The 23,617-nt window shown below is 46.2% G+C and overlaps 1 protein-coding gene across 1 annotated transcript in view; it reads left to right on the forward strand.

The window, feature by feature from the left end:
- The first annotated feature begins 2,278 nt into the window (after positions 1 to 2,278).
- Positions 2,279 to 23,617, forward strand: part of LOC116966213 (tubulin gamma-1 chain-like) — a 31,484-nt gene continuing 10,145 nt past the window's right edge. Inside the window, exons 1-6 of the mRNA XM_033012361.1 lie at positions 2,279 to 2,310; positions 2,666 to 2,761; positions 16,397 to 16,523; positions 16,622 to 16,708; positions 17,948 to 18,097; positions 22,134 to 22,286. Of these exons, the coding sequence (XP_032868252.1) occupies positions 2,279 to 2,310; positions 2,666 to 2,761; positions 16,397 to 16,523; positions 16,622 to 16,708; positions 17,948 to 18,097; positions 22,134 to 22,286 (645 nt within the window). The remainder of the gene's footprint in view (positions 2,311 to 2,665; positions 2,762 to 16,396; positions 16,524 to 16,621; positions 16,709 to 17,947; positions 18,098 to 22,133; positions 22,287 to 23,617) is intronic.

Here is a 23,617-nt window from a genome sequence, read left to right on the forward strand (position 1 = left end):
AGGTTAAGGGGGAACTTGATAGAGGTCTTTAAAATGATGAGAGGGATAGACAGAGTTGACGTGGATAAGCTTTTCCCACTGAGAGTAGGGAAGATTCAAACAAGGGGACATGACTTGAGAATTAAGGGACAGAAGTTTAGGGGTAACATGAGGGGGAACTTCTTTACTCAGAGAGTGGTGGCTGTGTGGAATGAACTTCCAGGGAAGGTGGTGGAGGCAGGTTCGTTTTTATCATTTAAAAATAAATTGGATAGTTATATGGACGGGAAAGGAATGGAGGGTTATGGTCTGAGCGCAGGTATATGGGACTAGGGGAGAATACGTGTTCGGCACGGACTAGAAGGGTCGAGATGGCCTGTTTCCGTGCTGTAATTGTTATATGGTTATATGGTTATGGGTGGGTGATTGGCAGTCACCGAGGTACATTGTTGAGTAGAGTGACAGCCGCAGGGAAGAAGCTGTTCCTGGACCTGCTGGTCCGGCAACGGAGAGACCTGTAGCGCGTCCTGGATGGTAGGAGGGTAAACAGTCCATGGTTGGGGTGAGAGCAGTCCTTGGCGACGCTGCGCGCCCTTCGCAGTCCACGCTTGCTTTGGACGGATTCAATGGAGGGGAGCGAGGAACCGGTGATGCGTTGGGCAATTTTCACCACCCTCTGCAGTGCTTTCCGGTCGGAGACAGAGCAGTTGCCATACCATACTGTGATCCAGTTGGTAAGGATGCTCTCGATTGTGCTGTCTTCTCCTGTCCTCTCCTCTCCTCTCCTCCCTTTCCCCTTCCTTCCTCCCTCCCTCATCTTCTACCCCCCCTCATCTCCCCCCTTCTCCTCTGCCCCTCTGCGCCACTCCTCTACCCCTCCACTCTCCCCTCCTCCCCTCATCTACTCCCGCCATTTGAATCCTACCCTCTCATCTCTCTCCTCTCCATTCCCCTCTCCTCTCCACCACCCTCTCCTCTCCTCCCCTCACCAATCCCTCGGCTCTCCCCCTCCCACACCCTCTCTCTCACCACCCTCAAATCCAGCAGCAAAGATAACTGAAATATTGTGTAGGTGAGAGATTGTCGCCTCTCCTCTCCTCCCCTCTCCCCTCCTTCCCATGTGCCCCATCTCCGCCCCTCTCCTCGCCCTTTCTATCCCCTCCTACCCTCTCCTCTCCTCCACTCCCTTCCTCTTCATCTGCTGTCTTCGACCCTCCTCCCATCTCCCCATCTCCTTTCCTCTCCGCCCATCCTCTCAGCTCTCTCCCTCTCCCCCTACTCCCGCCCTGCCCCCCTGACCTCCCCTCCTTCTCTTCTCATCTACTACCTTCCCTTCTTCCATCTCCTCTCCTCCCCTCCATTCCTCTCAACCCCCTCTCCTACACTCCCTCTCGCGCCGCTCCGCTACTCTCCTGTCTCATAGCCTCACCTCTCCTCCCCTCTCCAATCCTCCTCTCTCCTCCCCCTCTTCCCTTCTCCTATTACTTCTTCTCCTCTCTTCCCTCCAATCCAACACCAAAGATAATTGGTGGAGGAGAGATTGTATCATCTCCTCACCTCTCCTATTGCCACTTCCGTTCTCACTTCTTCCTCCTCACCTCTCCACTATCTCCCCTCCTCTCCTCCTTTCCCATTTCCGCTCCTCCCGTCTCCTCTCGTTTCATTCCCTCGCCTTTTCTGTCCTCTCTTCTCTCATCTCCTCTCTTCCCATCTGCTCCCCTCTCCACTGCTCTCCTCCCCACACCTTTTCCCTACATCTCCTCTCCCCTCCTCCCCTCTCCTGCCCTCTCTTCTCCTCTCCTCCCTCATCCACTAGCCTCTGCTCTCCTCGTCCCTCTTCCAATCTCCCCCTCTCCTCTCCTCTCCTCTCCTCTCCTCTCCTCTCCTCTCCTCTCCTCTCCTCTCCTCTCCTCTCCTCTCCTCTCCTCTCCTCTCCTCTCCTCTCCTCTCCTCTCCTCTCCTCTCCTCTCCTCTCCTCTCCTCTCCTCTCCTCTCCTCTCCTCTCCTCTCCTCTCCTCTCCTCTCCTCTCCTCTCCTCTCCTCTCGCCTCCCCTCCGCTCTCTCATCTCCTCTCCTCCCCTCCACTCCTCTTAACCCCCCTCTCCTACCCTCCCTCTGCTTACCTCTCCTCTCCTCTCTCCTCCCTTCCCCTCTCCTCTCCCGACCTCCCCTCTGCTACCTCCTCCTCTCTTCTCGTCTCCCCTCCCCACAAATCCAGCACCAATGATAATTAGTGGAGATAAGAGATTGTCTCCTCTCCTCCTCCCCTCTCCTCTCCACCCCTGTTGTGTATGAGAATATGATGAGCATATTTGAAGGCCATGGGCGAAGGTACACATGCGCAGAGAGACTCAAGATGGTGATTTCAATACAAGAAGAATGTTAAGTACCTGTGTGTTCTCAGTCTTATTTAAGTCAGTTTCCAGCACAAATACCTAACAATTTGGTGACGAGGATGTTGATTCCGTTAGCAGGAACAGAATCGCAGTCGATTTGAGGTATTCTCAAGATCGAACATAAAGTTAAAGACAAGATATGTATTTGGTTCGCAAAGAGTTGGAACGGGGACGCACGATCGCCCTGCAACAGGCAGTGCTGTAGCGGGACAGCACAGCTAGAAGCTAGACGCTAGACGCTAGCACCTAGAAGCCTAACCAGCAGAACAGCAACTGTGTCTGCTTACCAGTGCCGTGCAGCCCCCGGACAAGCCCAGCAACCGCCACCAACAACGAGAAGCCGAGTCTCCGAGATCCAGCCCCGGTGATAACTTCAGGACACATCGGTAAATGGTGCAGATCTGATGCGGTCAACTTAACTAGCCGGAGGTCTACCATGTCACTAGTCATACGTCGTGTAACCAGCAAAGCCAGCCCGTGAAGCCGGTTGGGTGAGTGGGCAAATGCATGGCAGATGCAGTATATTGTGGATAAATGTGAGGTTATCCACTTTGGTGGCAAAAACAGGATAGTAGACTATTATCTGAATGGTGGCCGATTAGGAAAAGGAGAGATGCAATGAGACCTGTGTGTCATGGTACACCAATCATTGAAAGTAGGCATGCAGGTGCAGCAGGCAGTGAAGAAAGCCAATTGTATGTGGGCATTCATAGCAAAAGGATTTGAGTATAGGAGCAGGGAGGTTCTACTGCAGTTGTACAGGGTCTTGGTGAGACCACACCTGGAGTATTGTGTACAGTTTTGGTCTCCTAATCTGAGGAAGGAGATTCTTGCCATGGAGGGAGTACAGAGAAGGTTCACCAGACTGATTCCTGGGATGTCAGGACTTTCATATTGAATATTGAATTGAATATTTAGTACATGTTATTTGAACCTCAGTGAGGCTCAAACGAAACTTAGTTTCCACAGCCATAAAACAGAGACAATTTATACAGACATACAAACAATTCAATTTACACAAACATACATCACAGTGAACCTCCTCACTGTGATGGAAGGGAAAGTCTTTTCACTCCACTGCACCATTTTTCTCCCGATTTTGAAGACCCAGGCGGGCGATGATAAGTCCCACGGCCATTAAGGCCGCGTGGGTCGATGTACGGTCCCACTCCGGGCCTAAATGTCACAAAGTTGGAGCCCCCTGCAGGTGCTGGAATGTTCCGCGGCCATTAAAGCCGCGCTGGGCGATGTACGGCCCAGCTCCGGGTCGTTCCAAGCCGCGACATGGGCCGGTGAAGTCGCGTTGCGGGAGCTACGAAAATCTATGACAACGGAGACGCGACAGGAAAATGGTTGGGTCTCCCGTGCAGGGAAGAGATTTTTAAACGTTCCCCCTCCACTCCCCCCCCCCCCACATATACACAGTTAAAAACAGTATTATAACATTAACTATATTTAGCTAGACAAAAAATTATAAAAAGACAGACAGGCTGAAGGGGGCCGCTGGAACACGGAGTCGCGCCGCCACCACAGTCTGTTCGTATTGGTGGAAATGTGTCAGCCTCGATAACAATCAGCATGGGAGCACCTCAAGACTGCGTGCTCAGCCCCCTGCTGTACTCACTCTATACCCATGACTGCATAGCCAACCACAGTGTGAACTCCATCATCAAGTTCGCTGACGACACCACTATTGTGGGGCGTATCACTGATGGGGATGAGTCAGAGTACAGAAGAGAGATCGAGCAACTGTCCATATGGTGCCAGCGCAATAACCTGGCCCTCAACACCAGCAAAACCAAGGAACTGATTGTGGACTTTGGAAGGAGTAGGAGGGGGACCCACAGCCCCATTTATATCAACGGGTCGTTGGTTGAAAGGGTCAAGAACTTCAAATTCCTGGGCGTGCACATCTCTGAAGATCTTTCCTGGTCCGAGAACACCAACGCAATTATCAAAAAAGCTCATCAGCGCCTCTACTTCATGAGAAGATTACGGAGAGTCGGATTGTCAAGGAAGACTCTCTCCAACTTCTACAGGTGCACAGTCGAGAGCATGCTGACCGGTTGCATCGTGGCTTGGTTCGGCAATTTGAGCGCCCTGGAGAGGAAAAGACTACAAAAAGTAGTAAACACTGCCCAGTCCATCATCGGCTCTGACCTTCCTTCCATCGAGGGGATTTATCGCAGTCGCTGCCTCAAAAAGGCTGGCAGTATCATCAAAGACCCGCACCATCCTGGCCACACACTCATCTCCCTGCTACCTTCAGGTAGAAGGTACAGGAGCCTGAAGACTGCAACAACCAGGTTCAGGAATAGCTACTTCCCCTCAGCCATCAGGCTATTAAACCTGGCTCGGACAAAACTCTGATTATTAGCAACCACTTTCTGTTATTTGCACTACCAGTTTATTTATTCATGTGTGTATATATTTATATCATGGTATATGGACACATTTATCTGTTTTGTAGTAAATGCCTACTATTTTCTGTGTGCTTAAGCCAGGCAACAATTTCATTGTCCTATACAGGGACACATGACAATAAACTCACTTGAACTTGAACTTGAACTTTCTGTTTGCCGCTGCCTTTCAGTAAACAATACAATTTATTAATTACCTATACTGCACTGTAACTTCTATTCCTGGCTTTATTCAATTTTAAATATTTTATTTGATTGCTTTTAATTTAGTAATTATTTTATCTGAATAATCTAATAATCGTTTTACATCTAAATGTCATTTCATATGTGTTTCTTTCCAATGCTTATAATGTTTTATGTCTCATTTCAGTCCCACATGGCCACAGATTCACACAACTCTCTGGGTGGAAACGTTTCTCCTCATCTCAGTCCCAAATGGCCACAGATTCACACAACTCTCTGGGTGGAAACGTTTCTCCTCATCTCAGTCCCAAATGGCCTCTACTATAATCTAAGACTAAGGCACCAGCAGCATTTCTCTCTCTCCGTCTCACCCTCTCTCCATCTCACCCTCTCTCTCTATCCCTCCCAGTCTCAAACTCTTTCTCTCTCTCTCTCTCTCTCCCTCTCTATTTCTTTCTTTCTCTCTCTCTCTCTCCTTCTCTCTGAACTAAATGACAGTAAAACAAAATGAATTGAATGTAGTAACTAGATTAAACTCAGTAAAACATGGTGAATGTAAACTAAACACAGAAAATATTAACACCCCCCATCTCGTCCTCTCCTCCACTCCTCTCTTCCTCTCTCTATCTCTCTTTCAAAACCCCTCAGAAGTTAAATGCAACGAATGCATCGAATTGGAGTGAGTTTGCTAGCTCCCGCAATGTTAAATGCAGCGAATGCCCCCTCTCTCTCCCCCTCCTCTCTCTCCCCCTCCCTCGCTCTCCCCCTCCTCTCAGCCCCCCTCTCCATAGAAACATATAGAAACATAGAAATTAGGTGCAGGAGTAGGCCAGGGATTCCCACTACGTAGCCGGTGGGATTCCCTCAACGTCACGCGTCAGGTAGACCACAGGATTCCCATCACGTCACGTCTCGTGGTCAGACGGACCGCGACCCCCTGATTACGTCACGCCGTCAGGGAGATCGCGAGCCCCTTTGCAAGTTTCGCCGTGAGCTCGATGTGCCGGCGTCAGGTAGAGACGGGGGCCCTTCGTCATGCCGTCAGGTGGAGCGCAAGCCCGCCCTACGTCACGCCGTCAGGTGGAGCGCGAGCCCCGCCCTACGACACGCCGTCAGGTGGAGCGCAAGCCCCGCCCTACGTCACGCCGTCAGGTGGAGCGCGAGCCCCGCCCTACGACACGCCGTCAGGTGGAGCGCAAGCCCCGCCCTACGTCATGCCGTCAGGAGGAGCGCAAGCCCCGCCCTACGTCATGCCGTCAGGAGGAGCGCAAGCCCCGCCCTACGTCATGCCGTCAGGTGGAGCGCAAGCCCCGCTCTACGTCATGCCGTCAGGTGGAGCGCAATCCCCGCCCTACGTCACGCCGTCAGGTGGAGCGCGAACTCCGCCCTACGTGAAGCCGTCATGGAGACTGCTGGTCTGCTGTGTGACGCTGTGTGAGTGGGTGGAAGGAGGATGGGCAGCGAGTGGTGCAGCCGGGCCGGGCCGGGTGGGAGGGAGGGAGGAGGGATAGTGGGGCAGGAGGGGAGGGGGGTCTGGGGCAGGGCAGCAGGGAGGGGGCAGAGGAGAGAGCAAGGAAGGGGGCAGGGGGATGGGCACAGGGTCCTGGGGAGGGGCAGAGGGGATGGTGAGGGTTGAGGACACGTGAGGCAGACGCAGAGGAGGAAGGGGATTTGAACTGGGGAGGGGGAAATAGGCAGGAGGGAGACATGGAGGGGGTTGGAGCTGGGAGACGGAGCCAGGCCAGGGGGTGCAAACAGCCCAAGAGGTCATCTATGTCTGGTTCACTCTGCAGCGTCCTGTCTCAGTGTACAAGACCTCGAGGAGACCACACCTGCTGGGATATGTCCAGTTGTGGTCACCCTGCTACAGGAAGGGTGTCAGTAAACTGGAAAAGATGCAACATTCATTACCATTGATTACCATTGATTACCAGAGTTTGAGTGAGAAGCAGAGGCTGGATAGGATGGGATTGATTTCCATGGAGCAAAGGAGCTAAGGGGATGACCTTATGTAGGTTTATAAAATCACAAGAGGGGAATGTGAGAGGGAAAATTAATGCGGACTTGCGGTGCTGCATGACTCCATTTTATTCCAACATCCATTAAAGTTCTAACAGTCAAATTTTATTTCCCCGTCGCACCCCTGACTGATGTCACATTTGTTACAGTTGGCAGACGGACTGAAAACACTGGGCTCCACATGTCAGAGACAGAGGCAAGGTCTGCGAAAGGCCACAGGGAATCTTTGAGCAACAAATGCAAGGAAGGCTGAGGTGAGAGAGGGACCTGGGACTGGAAGGGGGTGTATATTTTGTTTTGCCTTACTCATTAAAATCTCACCTCCTCTCTTATCTCCTCCAGACCTGGCTGCTGAGACCCTCTGCTCTAGAATCACATCCCAAAGCACTCTGCCCCTTTAAACCATAACACAAAAGGGACAAGAGTAAGAGTAGGCCACCTGTCTCCTCACACTGTAATTTAATATGACCATGGCCAATTTACTCCACACCACAACTCTTCTTCTCTGCCAACTGCATGCTGCTTTCCATTCCCTATCATTGAAAAACTGATCTATGGCCTCTATCACCAACAATCTAACCTCCAGGGTGGAGAATTCCAGTGTCACCATGCTCTCCCTGAATGTGACTGAACAATTATGGTGTAATTACCATAGTCTACAAATTCACTAACAATGTTAACGACACTGTCATCCACATTGTTAATGTAGCTAACAAACAACAGTGGAGACAGCACCGGCATCTGGATCACTCCACTGGTCACAGGCCTCCAATGAGAAAAACTGTGCTCCAAAACTACCCATTGACTCCTTCCTCCAAGCCAATCTTGAATCCAATTGTGTAGCTTGCCTTGGATTCCATGTGATCTAACCTTCCACACAGCCTACCTTATGGCAACTTGTCAATGGTCTTCTGAAGTCCATATAAACTGCCCTGCTCACTGGCTATCTCTAATCAGACCTACAGTCATACTGCATGGAAACAGGCAGCTCAACTAGCCCAACTAGCCTGTACATACCAGATTTCCTATCTACGCTAGTTCCACCTGCCTGTATGTGGCCCATATCCCTGGAAGCCTTTTCTATCCAAGTACCTGTCCAAATGTCTGTTCAATGTTCAAAGGTCTGTTTATTGTCACATGTACCAATTAAGGTCCAGTGAAACTCATATTACCATACAGCCATACTAAAAAAAGCAACAAGACACACCTACATAAAAATTAACATGAACATCCACCACAGCGGATTTCCCACCCTCCTCACTATAATGGAAGGCAATAAAGTTTAACTTCTTCCTCTTTATTATCCCATGGTCGGGGCCGTCGGGGCGATCGAAGCTTAAACTACCTCCTCGAGCAGCTTGTTCTATTTACCTACCCTCTGTGTGAAAATGCTGCCCTCAGATTTCTATTCAATCTTTTCCCTCTCACATTAAACTTAATTCCTCTTGTTCCTGATTTCCCTTCTCAGGGTAAAAGTTCACGTTACACGAGTAGAATTAGACCATTTGGCCCATTGAGACCACTCCGCCATTCAATCATGGCTGATCTCTGCCTCCTAATTCCATTTTCCTGCCTTCACCCTATAACCCTTGACACCTGTTCTAATCAAGGATTTGTCTATCTCTGCCTTAAAAATATCCACTGATCCTCTGTGGCAATGAGTTCCACAGATTAACTACCCTCTGACTAAAGAAGTTTCTCCTCACCTCGTATCTAAACAAGTGCCCTTTAATTCTGTGACTATAACCGCTGGTCCTAACCTTTCCAACTGGTGGAAACATCCTTTCCACATCCACTCTATTTATGCCTTTCAGGATTCTGTAAGTTTCAATGAGGTCCCCCCTCAACTTTCTAAACTCCGGCGAATAGAGGCCCAGTGCTGTCAAATGCTCAGACTATATGGACGATAATATCCACAACTTCATGTGATCACCCCTTAGCCTCCTGAGCTCAAAGGAATAAAGCCCTAGCCTGCTCGACTGCCCCAAGAGCTCAGGCCCTCATGTCCTGGCAATATTCTCATCGATCTTCTTTGCATTCTTTCCAGCTTAACGATATCCTTCCTCTAACAGGCTGACCAAAACTGAACACAACACTTCAAATTTGGCCTCACCAACATCTTGTACAACTGTTAACATAACATTCCAACTTTTATACTCAAATCTTTGACTGATGAAGGCTAATGTGCCTAAAGGCTTCTTAACCACAAGATCTATCTGTGAGGCCACTTTCAGGGAACTGTGCATCTGCACTTTCAATATCCCTCTGCTCGACAACACTCCCCAGGGCCTTGTCATTCACTGTGAAGATGCTACCCTGGTTTGACTTTCTAAAATGCAATGCCTTGCACTTATCTGCATTAAATTCCATTAACCATTCCACAACTGAATTACCCAGCTGATCAAGATCCTATTGTAAATTTTGTGAACCATCTTTGCTATCTACAATTTACCTACCACAGATGTTAGGCTTACTGGTCTATAGTTCCAAGGTTTTTCCTTGCAGCCCTTCTTAAATAGAGGCACAACATTAGCCACCCTCCACTCTTGCGGTACCTCACCCATGCCGAATTATGATTCCTGTATCTCAGCCGGGGATCCTGCAATTCTTCTCAAGCTACCAACGGTATCCTTCGGATATATCTGATCATGTTCATGAGATTTATGTACTTTCAATTACCTTGGGACATCCAGCACCTCTTCGACCATATTACAGACTTGTCCTAATCGAGGATCTTGCCCATCTCCTGCATCACACAGAGATAAACATTTTGGTTTCTGGAGGACCCTATTCACTCTCTATTTACCTCTTTATCTTAATGTATATAAAAGTTATCTGGATTTTCCTTAATATTATTTCCCTATTTTTTGCCATCCTGTTTTTCCCGAATCTTCTCAGAAGCCTGTAAGTTCTACGCCTTTTTCCAGACCAGAGGCTCAATTTCTCTGATCATGCAGGCTTCCTTACTCCCACCTGCCTTGCCCTTTGCTCGAATTGGAACATGCATGCTCTGAGCTCATGCCATCACATTTTTAAAAGCATCCCATTTTCCAGATGTTCCTTTGCCTACAAACAAACTGCTCCAAGAGAAACAAAGAGTAGGGATTAACGGGTCCCTTTCAGAATGGCAGGCAGTGACTAGTGGGGTACCGCAAGGCTCAGTGCTGGGACCGCAGCTATTTACAATATACATCAATGATTTGTAGGAAGGGATTCAAAGTAACATTAGCAAATTTGCAGATGACACAAAGCTGGGTGGCAGTTTGATCTGTGAGGAGGATGCTATGAGAATGCAGGGTGACTTCGACAGTTTGGGGGAGTGGACAGATGCATGGCAGATGAAGTTTAATGCAGATAAATGTGAGGTTATCCACTTTGGTAGCAAAAACAGGAAGGCAGATTACTATCAAAATGGCATCAAGTTGGGAAAAGGGGAAGTACAACGGGATCTGGGGGGTCCTTATACATCAGTCTATGAAAGTAAGCATGCAGGTACAGCAGGCAGTGAAGAAAACGAATGACGTATTGGCCTTTATAACAAGAGGAATCGAATATAGGAGCAAAGAGGTTCTTCTGCAGTTGTACAGAGTCCTAGTGAGACCACACCTGGAGTATTGTGTGCAGTTTTGGTCCCCTAATTTGAGGAAGGACATTCTTGCTAATGTGGGAGTACAGCGTAGGTTTACAAGATTAATTCCCGGGATGGCGGGACTGCCATATGCTGAGAGAATGGAGCAACTGGGCTTGTACACTCTGGACTTTAGAAGGAGGAGAGGGGTCTCATTGAAACATATAGATTATTAAGGGTTTGGACACGCTACAGGCAGGAAATATGTTCCCGATATTGGGGGAGTCCTGAACCAGGGGCCACAGTTTAAGAATAGGGAGTAAGCAATTTAGAATGGAGCCAAAGAAACACTTTTTCTCACAGAGAGTGGTGAGTCTGTGGAATTCTCTGCCTCAGAGGGCAATGGAGGCAGGTTCTCTGAATGCTTTCAAGAGAGACCTAGATAGTACTCTTTAAACTAGCGGAGTCAGGGGATATGGGGAGAAGGCAGGAACAGGGTACTGATTGGGGATAATCAGCCATGATCACATTGAATGGCGGTGCTGGCCCGAAGGGCCGAATGGCCTACTACTGCACCTATTGTCTATTGTCCAATCAACTTGAGAATGTTCCTATCTTATACCATCAAAGTTACACTAGTCCCAATTTAGAATTTTAACTTGTGGGGCCCACCCTCCCTTTATCCACAACTATTTTAAAGCTAACTAGACCAAGTGCAGACCCGTTGGGTCTGTTTCCCCAACGGCGTTTGAGGGGGGGGGGGGGCGAGTGGAGGGCTGCGGCTTCACACTAACCTTAACCACCCCCCAAACACACAGGTGGGTGGAGGGGGGGTGAGAAGAGGGGAGGGAGGGGAGAGGAGGAGGAGGAAACGGGACCGATTTGGGAGAGAAAGGAGAGTGGGGTAGGGGGTGAGAGAGGTGGATGGGGAGAGAGATGTGGGGGAGGGGGGGGAGAGGGGGGAAGAGGAAGGGAGGGGAGGAGAGGGTGGGGGAGAGAGGGGGAAAGGAGTGGGGAGGGAGAGGTGAGGGGTTTAGGGGAAGTGAGGAAGAGGGGACAGAAGGGATAGGGGGAGGGGGCGGGGGTTAGAGAGGGAATGGGGTTGGGTAGTAGTGGAATGGGTGGGGGAGAGAGATGGAGAGGAGAGGGGTGAGGAGAGGGGGAGGAGGAGAAGGGGGAAGAGAAATGGAAGAGTGGGAGGGAGTAGGGTTAGAGTGGTTTAGCGGGAGTGGTGGAAGGCGGGATGGGGGTTAGGAGGAAGGGTGGGGGTGAGAGGGGAAGGACGGAGGAACGAGCGAGAGGGGTGGGGAGGGAGAGGGGTGGGGTAAGGGGAGAGAGTGGAAGAGTGGGGAGGGAGGGGTAGGGGCAGTGGTGGAAGGGGGATAGAAGGGAAGGGGGCGGGGGGAGAGAGGGAAGGGGGGTGGGGTAGAGAGGGAAGGGGGGTGGGGGAGAGAAGGATGGGTGGGAGAGGGAGCGGGGTGAGGAGAGGGAAACATAGAAACATAGAAATTAAGTGCAGGAGTAGGCCATTCAGCCCTTTGAGCCTGCGCCACCATTCAATATGATCATGGCTGATCATCCAACTCAGTATCCTGTACCTGCCTTCTCTCCATACCCTCTTATCCCTTTAGCCACAAGGGCCACATCTAACTCCCTCTTAAATATAGCCAATGAACTGGCCTCAACTACCTTATGTGCCAGTGAATTCCAGAGATTCACCATTCTCTGTGTGAAAAATGTTTTTCTCATCTCGGTCCTAAAAGATTTACCTCTTATCCTTAAACTGTGACCCCTTGTACTGGACTTCCCCAACATCTGGAACAATCTTCCTGCATTTAGCCTGTCCAACCCCTTAAGAATTTTGTGAGTTTCTATAAGATCCCCGCTCAATCTTCTAAAATCTAGCGAGTACAAGCCGAGTCTATCCAGTCTTTATTCATATGAAAGTCCTGACATCCCAGGAATCAGTCTGGTGAACCTTCTCTGTACTCCCTCTATGGCAACAATGCCTTTGAACATTGGGCATTGTGACATCACACAATGGAACGTTCACCATGGGCTGGGGCTCCTGCAAAGGCATATGTAAATGAATCCTTTCCGATTGGACATATGTGAGCATCAGGCATTGTGACATCACACGATGGAACGTTCACCAGGGGCTGGGGCTGGGGCTGCTTCTATGGGTGAGAAGCCAGTTTATTTTTGAAATATTGGGCGGGAGGATTTGATTAAAAACGTGTACTTAAACACGACGAAATGTAATGAGGAGCGGATACTTAGAAAGAAAAGTGAAATCTCTACCGAAATGGAAAAGATGTCGGCGATTCTGCGTCTGGTTTCGGAGTTGCAGTAAATCAAAGGAAGAAAGGCGGCCGGCAGCAGTTCATGTAAATAGATCCATTCCGATTGGACATCTGTGAGTATTGGGCATTGTGACATCACACGATGGAACGAATCAAAAGGAAGAAAGGCAGCCGGCAGCTCAGGAAGGCACCTTGGACAATAGGATGGTTGGCTTGAAGGGACTGTCTCCATGCTGCTTATCTGCAACATGATTTAACCTCCCTATCAATTCCACTCTCCCCTTTCGCAACATTCCTTAATTCTGGGACTGCCATATGCTGAGAGAATGGAGCAGCTGGGCTTATACACTCTGGACTTTAGAAGGAGGAGAGGGGTTCTCATTTAAACATATAGATTATTAAGGGTTTGGACACGCTACAGGCAGGAAATATGTTCCCGATATTGGGGGAGTCCAGAACCAGGGGCCACAGTTTAAGAATAGGGAGTAAGCAATTTAGAACGGAGCCAAATAAACACTTTTTCTCACAGAGAGTGGCGAGTCTGTGGAATTCTCTGCCTCAGAGGGCAATGGAGGCAGGTTCTCTGAATGCTTTCAAGAGAGACCTAGATAGTACTCTTAAAACTAGCGGAGTCAGGGGATACGGGGAAAAGGCAGGAACAGGGTAGTGATTGGGGATGATCAGCCATGATAACATTGAATGGCGGTGCTGGCCCGAAGGGCTGAATGGCCTACTCCTGCACCTATTGTCTATTGTCCAATCAACTTGAGAATGATCCTATCTTATACCATCAAAGTTACACTAGTCCCAATTTAGAATTTTAACTTGTGGGGCCCACCCTCCCTTTATCCACAACTATTTTAAAGCTAACTAGACCAAGTGCAGACCCGTTGGGTCTGTTTCCCCAACGGCGTTTGCGGGGGCTGCGGCTTCACACTAACCTTAACCACCCCCCCAAACACGGAGGGGGGTGAGAAGAGGGGAGGGAGGGGAGAGGAGGAGGAGGAAACGGGACCGAATTGGGAGAGAAAGGAGAGCGGGGATGGGGGTGAGAGAGGGGGATGGGGAGAGAGATGTGGGGGAGGGGGGGGGAAGAGGGGAGAAGAGGGAGGGAGAGGGGTGGGAGGAGAGAGGTGAAAGAGTGGGGAGTGAGAGTGGAGGGGGAAGGGGGGAGAGAAGTGGAAGAGTGGAGGGAGGAGGAGAGGGGTAGGGGGAGTGATGGAAGATGGACAGTGGGATAGGGGGAAGGGGGCGGGGGGAGAGAGGGAAGGGGGGAAGGGGGTGGGGTAGAGAGGGAAGGGGTGGGGGAGAGAGGGATGGGAGAGGGAGAGGGGGAGGAGAGAACGGGGAGAGAAGTGGAAGAGTGGGGAGGGAGGTAGGGGTAGAGGGGTAGCGGGAGTGGTGGAAGAGGGACGGGGGAGTGGTTGAAGAGGAACAGAGGGGTAGGAGGAAGGGGTGGGGGTGAGAGGGGAAGGGAGGGGAAGAGAGGGGTGGGGGAGGGAGAGGGGTGGGGTAAGGGGAGAGAAGTGGAAGAGTGGGGAGGGACAGGGTAGGGGGAGGGGTGGAAGAGTAATAGAAGGGAAGGGGGCGGGGGGAGAGAGGGAAGGGGGTGGGGTACAGAGGGAAGGGGGTGGGGGAGAGAAGGATGGGTGGGAGAGGGAGCGGGGTGAGGAGAGGGAAACATAGAAATTAAGTGCAGGAGTAGGCCATTCGGCCCTTTGAGCCTGCGCCACCATTCAATATGATCATGGCTGATCATCCAACTCAGTATCCTGTACCTGCCTTCTCTCCATACCCTCTTATCCCTTTAGCCACAAGGGCCACATCTAACTCCCTCTTAAATATAGCCAATGAACTGGCCTCAACTACCTTCTGTGCCAGTGAATTCCAGAGATTCACCATTCTCTGTGTGAAAAATGTTTTTCTCTTCTCGGTCCTAAAAGATTTACCCCTTATCCTTAAACTGTGACCCCTTGTATTGGACTTCCCCAACATCTGGAACAATCTTCCTGCATTTAGCCTGTCCAACCCCTTAAGAATTTTGTAAGTTTCTATAAGATCCTCGCTCAATCTTCTAAAATCTAGCGAGTACAAGCCGAGTCTATCCAGTCTTTATTCATATTAAAGTCCTGACATCCCAGGAATCAGTCTGGTGAACCTTCTCTGTACTCTATGGCAACAATGCCTTTGAACATTGGACATTGTGACATCACACAATGGAACGTTCACCATGGGCTGGGCCTCCTGCAAAGGCATATGTAAATGAATCTATTCCGATTGGACATATGTGAGCATCAGGCATTGTGACATCACACGATGGAACGTTCACCAGGGGCTGGGGCTGGTGCTGCTTCTATGGGTGAGAAGCCAGTTTATTTTTGAAATATTGGGGGGGAGGATTTGATTAAAAACGTGTACTTAAACACGACGAAATGTAATGAGGTGCGGATACTTAGAAAGAAAAGTGAAATCTTTACCGAAATGGAAAAGATGTCGGCGATTCTGCGTCTGGTTTCGGAGTTGCAGTGAATCAAAGGAAGAAAGGCGGCCAGCAGCCGTTCATGTAAATAGATCCATTCCGATTGGACATCTGCGAGTATTGGGCATTGTGACATCACACGATGGAACGAATCAAAAGGAAGAAAGGCAGCCGGCAGCTCAGGAAGGCACCTTGGACAATAGGATGAGTTGGCTTGAAGGGACTGTCTCCATGCTGCTTATCTGCAACATGATTTAACCTCCCTATCAATTCAACTCTCCCCCTTCACAACATTCCTTAATTCTACTATGAATTGTATACTCAACAAATTATCATCTGCAGTCCTTGGAACAGAGGATTTCACAGCCTTGTTTGAAAAAATCTCTCCTGTCATCATTCCCAAATACTCTACCTCAAGTGTAGACTATGAGCTCTTTTAAAATATCATACATACCAGTTAGATAATCCCTTGTTTTATAATTCCAGAGATTAATCTGCTGTCTGATAGTTTGAATACAGCACACTAATTAAATGCCCTTATGCTGATAGTGACACACACAAAATGTAGCAGCTTTGCAAGCATAATTTCCTTTTCATAAATACATATTAACCAAGCCCAGTTTTGTTGTTGTTATTTTAAATGCCCTTCTACTACTTCATTAATAATAAATTATAGCCTTTTCCATGTTATTGAAGTCAGGTTAACTGGCCCGTAGTTCTCTTTTTTAATTCTCCCTTTTATAAAATATTGAATTTACAGCAGTTGCCTTCCAGTCTGCAGCTTCTATGAAATTTGGAAAGATAACGACTAATACATCCTCTCTCTCCATCGCTGCCGCCATCAAAACGCTGCAATGTAGATCGACGGGTCTCGCACATTTATCACGTGAACCACATTTGTTTCTCGATAAGACTAATTTTTCACTAATAGTACTTTATTTGAGTATCTCATTCTCTACAAATGTTTAGGGAGGAAAACCAAAGCTTTTATCAGAATTTGAAAGTCTGACTGTTCTAAATTGCAAACCTATTCACATTAATCTCTGAAGGTACCCAAAGAAGTTGGTTCAGACTTACTCTGTGTTCCCTAATCAAGATGAGATGAGTGATGTCGTTGTGCAGCCTTATAATTCGCTGTTAACACTGAAGAGACTAACTCAAAATGCAGACTGTGTGGTGAGTAACTTCAAGTGGAATGTTTCAACTTGTGGCAAGCTGTGGAATGGTTTGCTGTTTTGAACTGAGCTCTGAGCTGCTGTTTTGTGTTTTCAAAGGTTGTTCTTGACAACACAGCACTAAACCGGATTGCAACAGACAGGCTTCATATTCAGAACCCTTCCTTTTCTCAGATCAACCAGTTGGTAAGTAAATAACTAGATCAGAGATCTACAAAGCATTGCTTATTGGACATAGATTTGGGAGGTTAATTGAAGAAAAAAGAAGAGGTGGTGCAAAAATAATTTAATCGGGGCAGGATGTTCATTTAAATATCAAAACTGACTATAGGAACTCATTCATGTTATTCCTGCAGACACATGATTCCTCGAGTCATAACAAGTAAACTACATGTGCTGATTTATACCAAAGAAAAACAAAATGCTGCATTAACTCAGTGAGCCAGGTAGCATACTCACACTGCTCTGATTTGTCCCTTTCATTTGCAGCATCAAAAGTCACCATCTCTTACAATGTAGCACGCCGTGACCTTTGGTGGTACTGCAGCCCTTGCACTGTCTGCCACTTCCCCCCAGTCCTGAATAGTCATTATGTCCCAGATAGAACAATGACATTCTTACTTGCTGCAGCACAACAGAATATATAAACATAGTACACTAAACAATATAATAAACGAGAGAAAAAAAAGTTCAGTGTGTGTATACGTACACATGATCACAAATACATGCACACACACATATATACATATATACACACACATAGTGCCCTCCAAAATGTTTGGGACAAAGACCCATCATTTATTTATTTGCCTCTGTACTCCACAATTTGAGATTTGTAATAGAAAAAATCAAGTGTGGTTAAAGTGCGCATTGTCAGATTTTATTAAATGGTATTTTTATACATTTTCACCATGTAGAAATTACAGCTGTGTTTATACAATGTCCCTCCATGACAGGCGATGCTGGCTCGAAGAGCCGAATGAATGGCTTACTCCTGCACCTATTGTCTATTGTCTATTGCTATTGTTACTGCTGCCACCCACCGACTTTCCCAGCTTAACGTTTCGGCTGCTGGCCTTTTGGGTCAGAAGAAAAAGTAATCGGAAGCACGGCTAATACATTAGTTCTTTGGCATTATAATGTGGGAAGCACAGCTCGGGGAAGGGGCTCTCATGGAGGGTAATCTAATGTTGAAATGCAGTTTTATGGGCAGCTGGAATTATCTTGCAGCCTTGATCTGATCAAGCTAATTCTTTTCTTGGGTTTGTACTGATAAATTATGCTTCCATTTATTGCTTCCCAGCACCAAAGCTTTGATCAGCTTCTGTTTAGGTTTACTCACCTAGTGTGTTGATGAGTTTTAATGATAGAGGATATATTGATTTTAGCTGCAGTATGACTTTGTTTTGTGATTTGTTTTCATAGGTGTCCACAATCATGTCTGCAAGTACCACCACACTCCGGTACCCAGGCTATATGAATAATGATCTAATTGGACTGATTGCTTCCCTTATTCCCACTCCAAGGCTTCATTTTCTCATGACTGGCTATACTCCGCTTACGACAGATCAATCAGTACGTGGTGATTCGTGTTATGTCTTAAATTATGTTTTGATGTAACAACAATTAATTTGTTTGTCATGAAACATTGTAGTGGTTTGTATCTTCGAGGGCCAATGTGCTCCACTATTCTGAGAAGATCACTGGTTTAGAGTCGTAGAATCATACAGTGTGGAAACAAGCCCTTTGGCCCAACTTGCCCACACAAACCAATGTGTCCCATCTACACTAGTCCCACTTGCCTGCGTTTAGCCCACGTCCCTCTAAACCTGCCCTGTCCATGTGCCTGTCTAATTGCATCTTAAACATAGCGATAATCCCTGTCGCAACTACCTCCTCCAGAAGCTTGTTCCATGCACCTACCTTTTGTGTGAAAAAGTGACCCCTCACATTCCTATAACATCTTTCCCCCTTCATCTTAAACCGATGAGAACATGCAAACTTCACACAGACAGCACCCGAGGTCAGGATCGACCTTGAATCACTAATGCTGCGAGGCAGCTGTTTTACCAGCTGTGCCACTGAGCTGGACTATTTCTGTGCCCATCCTACTTCTTTTTTTTTTTCTTTTTTATTATTTTTATTAGAAGTACGGTAAATTACAATATTACACAACACATATATCTTAATACATTTTTTGTACCGCTTCATTTTTTTGAGCTTTAAGAAAAAGATAGAAGTAAGGAAAGTAAAGAAAGTGCGCAAGAGTCGTGAAGTGCAAGAGAGTGTTGGGAAAAGAAAGCCCCTTAGAAAAGAAGTTAGAGAAGGAAGTAAAGTAAGAAAGTAGACCCTAGAAAAGAAAGAAAAAGAAAGTAGGGACAATCGCTCTATTATAACATTAAACTCCGCAGAAAGGGGACTACCAAACAAGTCTGTTTTTGTTGTTTTACCTCCCATTGCCAGGTCCTGATACCATCTATTTATTTATTTATTTTTAAAATTACTATTGCACCTCATGCTTGTAATAGGTCCATAAACGTAGACCACGTCTTTTGGAATTGGTCTGCTTTACCTGCTAAGAGGAATCTCATCTCTTCCAGATGTAATGTTTCAAACATATTTGATGTCCACATTTTTATTGTTGGTGTGGGCGCATTTTTCCAGAATTTAAGTATGAGCTTTTTTCCCATTATTAGCCCGTAATTGAATAAATTCTTCTGATATACGTTTAATTCCCATCCTACTGATTAAGATGGTGGTCTGAGGGGCTTGTGCATGCATTTATATAGGTTATGTTCAAGCAATCCTGATAGCAAATGGTGACCGTGTAAGCTATGACAATATCAGACTAGTGAATGGTCCTCCCATAAGATAGGGTGCAGTACTGATCTTCCAACCTATCTCATTGTGGACCTTGGAAATTTCATTGTAACTCTAACACCTTAATGCATGTACTCTGGTATTTGTGTTGCCTGTTGTCCTTGTTTATGTCTTGCTAGTACTAATATGACTTGATCAAATAGTGCGCAAACATAGCAGTCCACTGTATCTCAATATACCGTGCCCTCCATAATACATAGATACATAGAAAATAGGTGCAGGAGTAGGCCATTCGGCCCTTCGAGCCTGCACCGCCATTCAATATGATCATGGCTGATCATCCAACTCAGTATCCCGTACCTGCCTTCTCTCCATACCCCCTGATCCCTTTAGCCACAAGGGCCACATCTAACTCCCTCTTAAATATAGCCAATCAACTGGCCTCAACTAAATGAACTGGCCTCAACTACCATCTGTGGCAGAGAGTTCCAGAGATTCGCCACTCTCTGTGTGAAAAATGTTTTTCTCATCTCGGTCTTAAAGGATTTCCCCCTTATCCTTAAGCTGTGACCCCTTGTCCTGGACTTCCCCAACATCGGGAACAATCTTCCTGCATCTAGCCTGTCCAACCCCTTAAGAATTTTGTAAGTTTCTATAAGATCCCCCCTCAATCTCCTAAATTCTAACGAGTATAAGCTGAGTCTATCCAGTCTTTCTTCATATGAAAGTCCTGACATCCCAGGAATCAGTCTGGTGAACCTTCTCTGCACTCCCTCTATGGCAATAATGTCCTTAATCAGATTTGGAGACCAAAACTGTACGCAATACTCCAGGTGTGGTCTCACCAAGACCCTGTACAACTGCAGTAGAACCTCCCTGCTCCTATACTCAAATCCTTTTGCTATGAATGCTAACATACCATTCGCTTTCTTCACTGCCTGCTGCACCTGCATGCCTACTTTTCTATCTCCCCTTTTCCTAATAATGTTTGGGATAAAGACCCATCATTTATTTATTTGCCCCTATACTCCACAATTTGAGATTTGTAATTGAAAAAATCACATGTGGTTTAAGTGCACATTGTCAGATTTTAATAAAGGCCATTTTTATACATTTTGGTTTCACCATATAGAAATTACAGCAGTGTTTATACATAGTCCCCCCATTTCAGGGCACCATAATGTTTGGGACACAGCAATGTCATGTAAATGAAAGTAGTCATGTTTAGTATTTTGTTGCATATCCTTTGCATGCAATGACTGCTTGAAGTCTGCGATACATGGACATCACCAGTTGCTGGGTGTCTTCTCTGGTGATGCTCTGCCAGGCCTGTATTGCAGCCATCTTTAGCTCATGCTTGTTTTGGGGGCTAGTACCCTTCAGTTTTCTCTTCAGCATATAAAAGGCATGTTCAATTGGGTTCAGATCGGGTGATTGACGGCCACTCAAGAATTGACAATTTTTTAGCTTTGAAAAATTCCTTTGATACTTTAGCAGTATGTTCGAGATCATTGTCTTGCTGTAGAATGAACCGCCGCCCAATGAGTTTTGAGGCATTTGTTTGAACATGAGCAGATAGGATGTGTCTATACACTTCAGAATTCATTATGCTACTACCATCAGCAGTTGTATCATCAATGAAGATAAGTGAGCCAGTACCTTCAGCAGCCAGTTTTCCCAGGCCATAACACCCCCACCACCGTGTTTCACAGATGAGGTGTTATGCTTTGGATCTTGGGCAGTTCCTTCTCTCCTCCATACTTCATTCTTGCCATCTCTCTGATAAGTTAATCTTCGTCTCATCTGTCCACAAGACCTTTTTTCCAGAACTGTAGTTGCTCTTTTAAGTACTTCTTGGCAAACTGTAACATGGCCATCCTATTTTTGTGGCTAACCAGTGGTTTCATCTTGCAGTGTAGCCTCTGTATTTCTGTTCACAAAGTCTTCTGCGGACAGTGGTCATTGATAAATCCACACCTGACTCCTGAAGAGTGGTTCTGATCTGTCGGACAGGTGTTTGGGGATTTTTCTTAATTATATAGAGAATTAATCTGTCATCAGCTGTAGAGGTCTTCCTTGGCCTGCCAGTCCCTTTGCGATTAGTGAGCTCACCAGTGCTCTCTTTCTTCTTAATGATGTTTCAAACAGTTGATTTTGGTAAGCCTAAGGTTTGCTTGATGTCTCTAACAGTTGTCATCTTGTTTCTCAGTCTTATAATGGGTTATTTGACTTTCAGTGGTACAACTTTGGTCCTCATGTTGATAAACAGTAATAAAAGTTTCCAAATGTGATGGAAAGACTGGAGGAAAGACTCGGTGCTGAGAGCTCTCTACCTGCTTTAAGGAGGCATTTAAACACACCTGGGCAATTACAAACACCTGTGAAGCCTTATGTCCCAAACATTATGGTGCCCTGAAATGGGGGGACTATGTTTAAACTCAGCTGTAATTTCTACATGGTGAAACCAAAATGTATAAAAATGGTCTTTTAATAAAATCTGACAATATGCATTTTAATCATGTGATTTTTTACTATTACAAATCTCAAATTGTGGTGTACAGAGGCAAATAAATAAATGATGGGTCTTTGTCCCAAACATTATGGAGGGCACTGTACATGACAATGATAAACCATCAAAAACCAATACCAGATATGTTTGCCTTATTTAATGAGAATCTAGTTAGTTTTGGCTCTAATTCTGTTCACTGATTCTATGCTACTTTTGTTCAAAGGGAGGGATAGTTAATTACAACTCTCTAATTTTTAAAACTAGCGCATCTTTTGTCCTCAGGTGGCAAGTATACGTAAAACTACAGTCCTGGATGTCATGCGAAGACTATTGCAACCAAAGAATGTGATGGTGTCCACTGGCAGAGACAGGCAAACTAACCACTGTTACATTGCCATCCTCAACATTATCCAAGGAGAAGTGGACCCTACTCAGGTAAGAATATAGATTCAGGTTAGAACCACATTAAGGAAAGGATGAGTATGGATACTCTCCACATCCATAAAGGCAACACTCAACCTCCTCTTGGCAAATGACTGAAATATCAGTGGGGGTACACTTTGAGAGCTGTGACCATAATTCTATTAATTTAAAAATAGTTGTGGAAAGAGGGTGCACTAATATATTAAATCTAAATTGGTGAAAGGCTGATTTTGATGGTATTAGACAGGAACTTGATTGATTGAGAACTTAATACATGATTAGATTTGATAAGTTGGAATGAAACATATATATATATATATACTGCAACTGGGTGAAATAGAACTTATTTGGAAACGGTACCGACCCCCTAGGGTTTGGGTAATAAAGGCAGCGGGGCTAATTTTTTAACATCTACACCGGAAGCGATATAGATGTCGTACCCCACAGACGAGTGGGTCACTCACTACGGTGTCCGAAACTCAGACACCGTAAATTTATTTGATATACTTTTTTTTTTTATTATCACAATATGTCACATCTATGTGTTTTCTTTTCAAGGACAATCGCAGAGGGGAACTACCAAGGAAGTCTATATTATAAATGCTCCCAAAATAACCAGAGTCCTGAGGTATGAATGCACCATAATAAATAAGGTCATCAAAATAGGTAGAAATGTATGACGACAATCAAAAGAAAATGGGAGGAATCACACTATGCAGTTGGAATATAAGGGGTATTAATGAACCTATTAAAAGGGGCAAGATACTAGCTCAGTTGAAATCATACAACACGGATATTTCGTTTCTACAGGAAACGCATCTTAAACATCAAGATCAGACGAGACAGGGCGAACTGGATAGGCCAAACATTTCACTCTTCATTTACTTCCAAATCTAGAGGTACCGCTATCATTATTCGTAAAGGAATTCCATTTAAATCAAAGAATATTATTTCAGATAAGGAAGGGAGATACCTTATAGTAGCAGGAGAGATCAATAATACGCCAATTACGTTGGTAAACATATATGCGCCCAATTTTGATAATCCTCAATTTTTTAATAAAATTCTGAATATAATTGCAGAATGTAATTATCAAAATGTTATAATTGGAGGAGACTTTAACTGTGTTTTAGATCCTTATCTAGATAAATCGATGCAAAAACAAAAAGGTAATAGGAAATCTAAAACCAGTGAACTTTTACATACATATATGGAAAACACAAATATAGTAGATGTGTGGAGGATTGCAAACCCGACGGGAAGGGATTATTCGTTTTATTCAACGGTGCATAAAACATACTCACGGATAGACTATTTTCTTGTGGATACAAAATTAATTCCGC

The sequence above is a fragment of the Amblyraja radiata genome, chromosome 36 (genome assembly GCF_010909765.2).
Source record: "Amblyraja radiata isolate CabotCenter1 chromosome 36, sAmbRad1.1.pri, whole genome shotgun sequence".
NCBI classification, from domain to species: Eukaryota; Metazoa; Chordata; class Chondrichthyes; order Rajiformes; family Rajidae; genus Amblyraja; species Amblyraja radiata.